Genomic DNA, 11,027 nt, shown 5'->3' on the forward strand with positions numbered 1-11,027 from the left:
ACGGCGATAGCTTCCTGGAATTTCCCTGGACGGAGGCCACTTTTGATAGCATGTAGGTGGACTTCGGGATGGAGGTCAGGGATCCTCATCGCTATTTTCGTGAAACGGGTGATGTAGTCCTTTAGGCTTTCTTGAGGGCCTTGTTTAACAGTTGTCAAATAGTCCGAGTCATGTAGGTAAATAGCGGACGCTGCAAAATGGTCCTCAAACTGCTTCGCCAGTTCTTGAAATCGGGAAATAGAATCTGCAGGCAAAGAGCAAAACCAGTCAAGTGCAGGACCATCTAAAAAAGAAGGAAAACAACGGCAGAGAATAGGATCAGATGCACCGTTAACAATCATAATTGATCGGAACTTCTTGATGTGTTGTTTTGGGTCTCCTAATCCATCATAAGGAGTCAATGTTGTTGGTAGAGTAAACTGCCTAGGTAGCTGGAAATTCATGATGTCCGCCGTGAACGGTCCTGTAGAATTGTCAAGCTCGTCCTTATCGGTTTCGGCTCTTTTTTCGCTGTCGTGTGGACCGCCGCCTTCCTCATCCTGAGGTGTCTCCGAGACGTGTGTACGACGTTCCTCGTCATTATTTCGCTCATCATGATTGTTACCATGCTCAATGCGGGCGTTGATTAATTGCTCGATTTGTTGTTGCATCCGTTGATTCTCGTTTCTCATATGTTCATTAGCCTCGGCCATGCGCTGATTCGCCTGTTGAAGTTCGGTCACCATACGAAGGAGCTCCGATGGGGTGGGAGGAGGTGCGTCAGCCATCGTCGAGATATTTGGGGCCTGAAAGAGAGGGACTTTAAACTTCGGGCCTCACGGTGGGCGCCAAATGTTCTTGCCTGATTATAGCCGAACTATAGATCGTCCCCGAGCAATGGTAGGCCGAGCTTGTCTTTGGGGCTGTTGTGTGCCACCACCGGCCAACAGAGCCAAAAAGGAGAGGGGGGAAGTACCTGCAAAAGTACTCCGACGCTCAAGTCAGTTTAGAAGAGTTTATTCTTAGAAAGTAAAGGGTTAAGAAAGGTCTACCTTTACCGATTCTTTCTGATTACTTTTTATAACCGAGATACCGTAACGGTCTTATTCCTTAACGTACCTTTTAAGGCGTAACTGATCATAAAGTTATTTAACGCCATAAACTCGGCGTAAAGGATTTGTCGGTTATCAAGACGTCGCCGAGTTATAACTCGTAACCGACGTATAACGGTCGTATCAAATAATATTTAATATGGTATTTTAATTTTCATAAGCACAATAAATTAACTTTAAAAAATACTTTTTTGATGATACAAGTACGTTATTTTTTTGTTTAAACACTATAGTCCCGAAAATAGACCGAATTTGTCAATCAAACAAATCAACCGAAAATGAAATCAATGTTTAATTCGATGAATTGCTGCAAATGAACCACAAAACTGTCCAAAAATCGGTGAATTAGATCGAATTACCCAAAAAGTTCTGACCAAGACGATGTTGATAAAAAATGAAAAAGCATCAAATGAAGGAGAAAGAAAGCGCACATATACAAAACAACATTTAACAACAACGAAAGAAGGAGGAACGCAGGTAGAAATAGATCTAAACTAGCAGCCAGGACAAAGGAGGAATGGTGACGAACATAGAAGTGGATTCTGGTGCGAGCAGAAACAAACCCATACAACAGATAATTAAAGGCAAAGCTATGAGCAGATCAACAGAATCGGATAATGAGCCAAAGAAGGAGAAATAGAGAATGCTGGAGCATATTGTTTTATCAAAAATTATACGAATTTAATTTTGATGATATTCTTTTGAATAATTATTCGGTCAATATAAAAAATATTTATTTTTACTAATGTGATGTTATGTAATTAGATATACATATAAAATTATTTTATATTATTTATTTTTAAAATATTAATATAATACATTTAATTTTAATTAAATATATATTAAAAGTTAAAAAATATAAAATGTACTATTTTTAAATAAAAAATTAAGAATTAAGATATAATTATACTAACAAATATATTTATGTGTGGTTATCTTTATCGTTCTATGACATATAAAATATAATATCATGAATCTTATACATATATAAATTTTATATTTGATATTTGATATTTCATTTTGTATGTGACTCATGTAATAATTGCAAAGGATTAGAACTTAGAAGACTTAGATTGGTACTGCACTTTCAATTTTCGTTTTTTTTTTTAAATTTATACATTAAAATATATTTATACTATGTGAATATTGTACGCTTTTTAATTTTGATATTGGGGAGTGTATGGTGTTAGGCGTGTATATGGGGTGAGTGGGTGAGTTACTAGGGTGTGGTGTCAGAAAGGGTTGTATAAAAGGAATCGGACCCAGCGTTTCTTCCCCCACACCAATCGGACCCAGCGTTTCCTCAACACCGATCGGACCCACCGTATGCAGCAATCGGACGGTCCGATTGCGCCACCTTCCACGTGTCGGACACGAGCTCCTCCCCAGAACGGTGCCCCAGCAGCCAGCATACCCCCCTTTCCCCCACTCCCTCAGTCCGAAACATCATTTTCAAAAGTGAAACTCCATTTTTTCATCTCTGAGTTCATCCTCCTCCTCCCTTCTTGTTCAAAAACTCTGCATGCAATAGAATCTGTGAAAATGGCTAAAAGACAGAAAGCTAGAGATGTTGATCGTCCTGAACTTCACATTGTAAATTATTTGTCTAATCCTGATTATGTAAGTTAAATTTTTTAATTTTTTGCAAATTTCTGTATTTTAATTAAATTTTGTAGAAATTTTTTTTGTATTTTATGGTTAAATGTTGCAGTTAGGTAGCTAGCTATGTAAATGTTGATTGTTAAAGATTTTGTGAGAATTTTTTGAGAGTAGTATTAGAAATTTTAATTAATTAATAAAATGTGATGATTAATTTTAAAATTATAATGTTAGCAATTTTTTTAATTTTTTGTTATTATGTTTAGATATTGTTAGTTAATTGGAAAATATTTTAAAAAAAATTTTGTTAGACGGTTATTTTGATTACTGAATAAATTTTGATGATTAAAGTTATAAATTATGATTGTAAATTGTTTGTTATTATGTATAGATGTTGTTAGTTAGTTGGAGGAAATGTAAGATATTATTTTTCGAATAGATTTAGAAATTATAATTTAGTAAGTTAGTTTTTTTATGATTCATGTTATAAATTATAAGTTTAGGAATTATTTCCAGACATTGTTGTTGGAAATTATATATTTAGGATTTATTATAATTTTTTGTTGGAGAATATGTTAGAAATCTTTTTGTAGTACGAGTAGATATTGTAGTTTACTAATTAACTTTTGTGATCAAGGTTGGAAATTATAATTCTGATTTTGTAATAGATTTAGAATTTGGAATTTAGAATTACTTAATTTACTTTTGTTATTAATTTACTGTTGTTATTAATTTAAGAATTTATAATCCGGAACTGCATCATTAATAACGAAATTTGTTAATATTAATTGCAAGGCCAATTTACTTAATACATAGTTCATTTGGGAAGAAAGGTAAATTATAAGAATTCAATTATAAATAAACTAAGAATACTAAAGTAACCTTAATTTTGTATGTCGTTAGTTAGACAATGTTGTTCATATGTTGTTTGTAAATAGCTGAGAAGTTATAATTAATTAGTAAATTATTATGATTAATTTTAGGAAATTATAATTATAGGAATTATGATAACCTTTTGAAGTTATGTTTACATGCTGTAGTTTGATAATTTGTTAGTTATTTTTTTGTAATTGGGCTAGAAATTATGATTAATCGATGAAGTAGTAAGATTAATTTAAGTTGTAAATTAGTAATCATTCATGATTTGACTAGGAACATGTTATGTTTTTTCAGAGTTCACGGATGATGACATGTGACCACCCACTGCCTCCTGATCGGTACCATCCAAGTGTAGAGGATCATTTACGGGTTACTGGGTTTTATCATGCCTCTCAGATTGGAGTAGTTCAAGGACAGAAAGCATTGATAAATGCTTTAGTTGAGAGGTGGCGGCCGGAAACACACACCTTCCACCTTCCGATTGGTGAGTGCACAGTGACCCTGGAGGATGTAGCCGTTATTTTGGGCCTCCCGACGAACGGTCTTCTGGTGACGGGGATGACCTTGAGCAGCTTTGAAGCATTGGAGGGTGAGTGTTTCCATCAGTTTGGGGTTGCACCGAGAAAGGCCGACTGCAGAGGGAGCGGCATAAAAATGACATGGCTTAGGAATCTAAAAGAACGTATACAACTGACTGACGAAAACAGTATGCAGAGGTACGTCAAGTGCCACATTATGTTGTTATTGGGTACTATCTTACTTGGAGACAAGTCAGGGGCATCTGTGCACTGGAAGTTTCTGCCTTTGCTCCGGAATTTTCATAGTATCAGTAATTTTAGTTGGGGATCGGCATGTTTGGCGCACCTATACCGGTCCTTATGCCGGGCCTCTCGTTTTGATTGTAAAGAAATCGATGGTCCGTTAACACTGCTGCTAGCTTGGTTTTGGATCCGCCTACCCTATCTTGCGCCCCCTACTAGGGAACCACGCAGTTTTCCGCTTGCAAACAGGTAACATTGTCAACTTACTTGTTATGTTCATAATTCTATTTAAGATGTGCTAGTAACATAAATAATTTCAGGTGGCGTAACTGGGAGCGTGGTGACAATCGGTATAGATATCTTAGTCTCGCCCACTTTAGGAAGGCGTTAGATGAGGTTCAGGAAGGGCAGGTGTGTTTTTAATAGAAAATATTTGTCTCCAACTGAGATTGACTGTTATTTGGCTTGTAATCACGTATGTCTTATGCTGTGTGCAGTTCGTGTGGGTTGCTTATGGTGTGGATCGCATTGATCCGGGCATAATCCCAGAAGACATCTTCCTGCACGCAGTAGTCTGGAGCGCTACGGTTCCGCTGATTTCATTCGAATCTATTGAGTGGCATGCAACGGATAGAATTAGAAGACAATTTGGTTTGGTTCAGGGAGTTCCATCTGAGGAAACAAATCTGGGAAGGGCACATGGAGAAACACTTGCTGGTCCTAAGAATCTTGACTGGGCCACAGCCCCGTCCCATTCATGTTGGATTATGCGCTGGACAAACAGGTATAATTACATTCTGCGTGAGTATGTGGAACCTTCACAGCATCCGTTGGATGTTTACATGGACTGGTATCGTGCACGGTATGGCAACCATCCCTAGTCACAACATGTTGTCGCAGGTTACTAAGGAAAAAGTGCCATGCATCAGAAGTCTCCCCCTCCACAATTGCAAACGCAATAGGGACGATATTATTGTTACTATCCTGTGAAACGGCGACCAACAAACAACCTTTATACTTTCCGTACAAGTGAGTCCCATCAACCTGGACAACTGGCTTGCAGTGTCTGAACGCTCTAATGCAGGGGTAATAACTCCAGAAGACTCTATGCAATACCCGGATATCAGTTACTTCCTCATCACCTTGATATGCAGACATAGTCTCGAAATGGACGATTGCTGATGGCTCCTTGTTACACATGGCCTGAAACCATATAGGCAAAGCTTCATATGATGCTTCCCAACCGCCAAATATTTTTTTCACTGCTTTTTGTTTCGCCAACCATGCCTTCCTATAGCTGACGGTGTAATTAAACTTCGACTGCACTTCCGCAATAACTGATTTCACCTTTATCGACGGGTCAGCCTCAACCAACGGCTTTATTGCTTCCGCAATTGTGTTCGAATCCAGCTTCGAATGATCCTGAGAAATAGTGGCTCTAGTACAAGTGTGAGAACCGTTGTACCTCCTTATAACCCAACAATACTTTCTGCTGATCATGCTAACCCTGATAAGCCAATCACACCCTGATCCATACTGTGTACACTTCGCATAGAAGGTCAACGGCTCCGACTCATACACACGGTAGTCTACGCCTCTTCGGATGGTATAATCTTTCACCGCCATCATAACAGCTTCCCTAGAACTGAATTCCATTCCGATTGCAAATTCACCATCTGCGACCATAGGAATTTCTACCACAACGACAGCCAAATCAAAATAATTTATGGCAAATACATTTAATAACTTAAAGACTACGTCAATGCTCCCTATATCCCCATCAATATAAATATTATTCCTATCTATCATGTTGTCATCCCACTTTTCAAATCCTACAAACATAAACACATAAAAAACTTTGGACGAATGCACACAAATTAATTTCCACGTGACTTATATTCTTATTTACATCTATCAACATAGATTATTTCCCAAAGTCTACTACTTTCTATATTTATATGTTAATACGTACCGGCACTCATATATTCCGGAAACTCCGGCGCATGCATGGCTTCCAAGTCCAGAACCCGCATGAAGGACGGCTCCTCAAAGGGATCTTCGTTTGCAAGTGCATGTGCAACGTCTCCCACATTTGGAGCCACCACCCCGTCACCTTGATCTTCTTCTCCTTCTGGAGCAACAGCTTCGTAATTGCTTTCAAACTCTTCCTCACTGTCACTATCATATTCTTCCTCTTCAATATTTCGGTCCACTTCAGATTGTTCGAATTCGACGTACAACTCTATCACCGATATCTGACCGCGACTTTCAAAATACATTGAAAACATCTCCTGCATACTCGAATCGTCGGTTACATACTTGGTTTGATACTGCACGAAACCACCAAATACCGGTATGGGATATCTATATACCATACATGATATTTTTTTGGATATCTGAAAACCTATCTTCTCACAAATCACACCTTTTAGCTCCTCAAATGAGATTGTGAACGGAATAACAATATCTAACGACTTCTCACAACTAAATCTCACTCCTTCAGGTGTTTGTAATAGAATCTGACCAAAATAATATACTCTAACTGTAACTCTATCAACCATTTTTCATACTCTCATACATAAATATCCCCTAAACTCTCATTTACTCTTGGAGTTCAAATGAAATCACAGAGACGCAATGAGAAGTAGAAGAGAAACAGGGGGAGGAAGAAGGGAAGAAGACGCGGAACAACAAAGAGGAATCAGATATGAGGAGTGCATCCGAGTTCCCAAAACACACACACACACACATATATATACAAATCGGATCCCCCGAATCCTACTAAAAAATTTTTTTTTTTCTTCATCAAAACGGACCCAGCGACTCCATAGAAAAAAAAAATTTTTTCCCACAAAACGGACCCAACGACTCCATGTAAAAAAAAAAAAAAAAAACACCTCTCCCACCAAACGGACCCAACGAGTCCGTGCATAAAAAAAAAAAAAATTAAAACCCCCCAAACGTACCCTGCAATTCCACTTTCATACATAACATAAATAAACTTAACATTGGAATCGGACCCTACGATTCCCATCCACAATTTCAACTTTTGCTCCCGCGCAGGCCAATCGCTGGGTCCGACTCCCCCCTGCCATGGAACAGAAAAAGCTGCCCCACACCATTGTCTAACACCACCATATCCCATATCTCTGCACAACTCCTCCGAATGTCCAATATTAAAAAAACTGAGCCAATATTGTACTATATTTTTAATATGTTGGCAAAACTAAACCTAGTTATACCTCGACAGGATTAAATGAATTCAAAATAGATAATCTCAATCATAACAAACTTTTTTTTTCTGAATTTCGTACTTAATCGGCCACATATGCCAAATGCCAAATAGATAATTCTATTCTTAAATGCCAAAAACGTAATTCTTAATGTCAAAAGCGTAATTCTTAATGTAAAAAAACGTCATTTTTGAGAATAAGAAAGTATGAGGAACCAATGAAATATTTATACAATGTGTACAATAAAAGTTTATAGAGTATTAGAGATATAATTATTAGTGTTACATTTTTTTCATCAGCTGAAATTTTTGGAATGAGTGATATCATGACATGGTATTAAAGCGCTAGATCCGAAAGGTTAAAAGTTCGATTCTTGGTGAACCCAAAAATTAAATTAAATTAATTTTTCGAGAAGATATTTATTATCCTTGTATTCGGATGATTATTCTAAATAGCATAGGAGATGTTCATTTCATAACTCAATAACCATTATACACATTGTACACATATCATTTTTTTCACTTTTAATTATATTTTTTAAGTATATCTGAATAGGTATTTTTTTTATAGTGATATTTCAACTAATAAATTGACAGATATTTCAGCTATGAACTGACTATAAGGGATAGAAGATTATTAACAAAACATACGATATTGTATTTGTTCTTAACATTTCACCGACTTGAACGTCGAAATTTTTTTGTAAGTACCACCCTGAATCCAAGTTCACGAGGCTACTTTCTAACTAAACAAAAGGCTTCAAGAATTTGCAGAACCATACAGAACCGACCTATTGCACGAAAAAATAATCTTGCCAAAACAAATATATTTTTAATTTTATATATTATTTTATTACAATTCGATTATTCCGGTTGAACCATAATTCAACATTTAAACCACTAAACCAACAGAGTTTGGCTTTCATGATAAACACCTCACGTAAAAATTTTACCAAACCTAATATTGCAGCTAAGCATGATCAGTGGGAGTGGGAGGAGGAGCTAGTGGAATAAGGACCAAAATGGAGGAGCTCCTTGGAACGCAGCCATGGCTTTACCACCACCACCGAATTGAACATCTTTGGAACGCCATTCTCCCTCTTCGTGGTGGCCGAAATCTTCAAGTAGTACTTCAACCCTGACACCACTTGTTGCTTTGCCTCCACCACCTCCCCAAACTGCAGCTTCTCTTCACCATCATCTTCCTCACCGCCATTAAAGTAAATCTGCCATAGCCTCAAACCCTCGTTGTATTTCTCCACCGCGAACTTCCCTAGCTCCTGCACCTCCTTGTTCGCTTTCACGTCGGCAATCTCCGTAGCCCGGCCGACCATCGTCCGGCAAGATGCTGTAGAAAGGAGGCAGAGGGAGGTGAAGAGGATTGTAAGAGTCACCGCCGCCATACTGTGAAAGAACGCAAAATCAAGAAAGCAAAACGCAGAGGCTTTTGCCGTTTTGGTTGTTTATGAAGAGTTTTAGTAGGTGAGTGAGAGAGTGTATTGTGATTTGTGAATAAAAAGGGGAAGAGTATGGCGGTATATATAGTGTGGTTTGAGTTTGGAGGGAGGTGGGTTTGGTTTGGACACGTAAGAAGTGGGAAGAAGCAATAATTGAAAGATGAGATTAGGTGGAAATGGAAGAGAAGGGAAAACGGACGGTGTGCCGCGTATGTTGTGGGAAACAAAAACTATGGTCTCGGTCATCACTGGGAGGGAGTCAGGGAGGCACGAACTTCTTTGGAGTTTTGCATGTGATTATGTGATGAAGGGGAAAATGTTTCTGAATACTGAAATATATTATTCATACTCATATTTATATGCTAATGTAAACTCTTTGGAGTTTTTCAATATTGAACAACTTTGCTACCTAAGCAACTAGGGTTGCAATTAGTATATAGAGTTCAAAAGAAGTTCAATAAAAATTAAAATACTAAAAGATAATCAAAATTTATTATTTTTTGTTATTATTTAGTTATTAATTTAATTTTTTAGTTTAATTTTTTAATTTAATAATTTAATAATATATTTTATCTCATATTTTTAAATATTGATATTTAATTAATAATAAAAAATAATAAATTATATAGTCATTTAATATTTTTCTTAAAGAAAACATAAATCCACACAATTTTATTTTTAATTTTTTTTAAGAGAATATAAGTTCAAATTATTAAGAAAAATATTCAAAATCAAATAAAAAAATTCAAAATCTGAAAAAAAATATCTAAAATCAAATAAAAACAAATATCTAAAATTACTATAAAAATATCCAAAATCTAATTAAAAAAAAACTCGAAACGTAACAAATTAAAAAAAATCCAAAATTTAATAAAAAAAAATATTCATAATTATTTAAAAAAAATTAAAATCTAATAAAATGAGACATCCAAAATATTAAAAAAAGAACTTCTAAAAATTAAAAAGAGAAATATTTATCTAAAATTATTTTAAAAAAATTATTCAAAACCTAAAAAAATATATATATAAAAACATCTAAAACATATAAAAAAATACATTTAAAATTAAAAAAAACATAAAAAATAAATAAAAAAATCATCCAAAACCTAAAAAAAAATATATGTGTCACAACAAGAGTACTTTGAAAACGATGGCATAATTTCACGGCAAGAGGACTTCTAAATAATATTTTTAAAAGAAAGTTAATATATATTTAAATATTTATAATCACTTATATCTCTTCGTATTAATGAGACATTATATAAAATTTTAAAATGAATAATTTTACATATTTTAAATATATTAAATCTTTACAAAAAATATATTTTTTCTGTGAATTATTTTGTTATAACTCTTGAGTCGTGAGCTAGTTTTGATGGTATTGAGTGGAGTTATCTTCTTGGATTCTTATGGAGAGATGGGCAGAGAGAGAGAGAGACAGAAAATGCTGCGTGTTGCCACTTTGGAGATGGTGATGGTAATCCTGCTACTCTTGTCAATGTCATATAACTCGTACCACGACCCATATGATCCATAATCCATGCCCAATATAAATATTTTTACTGTCCCAAACTGATTTAATGGTTGATATTTTGTAGTTTAGCTACTTCTTTAGTATTATCAGTGGATAAGATATGTTTTTTATTGCTTAAATTTAAAAATTTTAAAAATATTTTAAATTTAATTTATTTTATTTTATTTTTAATTATTAATTTTTATTCATGTACGGTGTATACTCTTTTATATCATTTTCGGGAATCATCTTTTCAACTTTTCTTCAAAACTATTAGGCTACATGCTGCATTTGTTTATAGATATGGAATATATATTAAGATAATAATACAAAATATAAAATTATATTTAATAAATAAGATATAAATAAAAATATTATATTTTAAAAATATTAAATTAATATATTTTATATTTATTTTAATAAAAAAATATAAAAATACTAATAAAAAATATAATTTATTTTTTTTATTACTTTTATTTATTTTTTAAAATTATA

At 34.7% G+C, this 11,027-nt stretch overlaps 1 protein-coding gene across 1 annotated transcript; it reads right to left on the reverse strand.

Moving 5' to 3' along the window:
• Positions 1 to 8,542: 8,542 nt before the first annotated feature.
• LOC130973920 (cysteine proteinase inhibitor 4-like) lies at positions 8,543 to 8,965 on the reverse strand. Its single transcript, XM_057898616.1, has one exon. The coding sequence runs from the start codon at positions 8,963 to 8,965 to the stop codon at positions 8,543 to 8,545; it is 423 nt and encodes a 140-aa protein (XP_057754599.1).
• Positions 8,966 to 11,027: the final 2,062 nt, after the last annotated feature.

Source organism: Arachis stenosperma, chromosome 4 (assembly GCF_014773155.1).
Source record: "Arachis stenosperma cultivar V10309 chromosome 4, arast.V10309.gnm1.PFL2, whole genome shotgun sequence".
Taxonomy (NCBI): domain Eukaryota; kingdom Viridiplantae; phylum Streptophyta; class Magnoliopsida; order Fabales; family Fabaceae; genus Arachis; species Arachis stenosperma.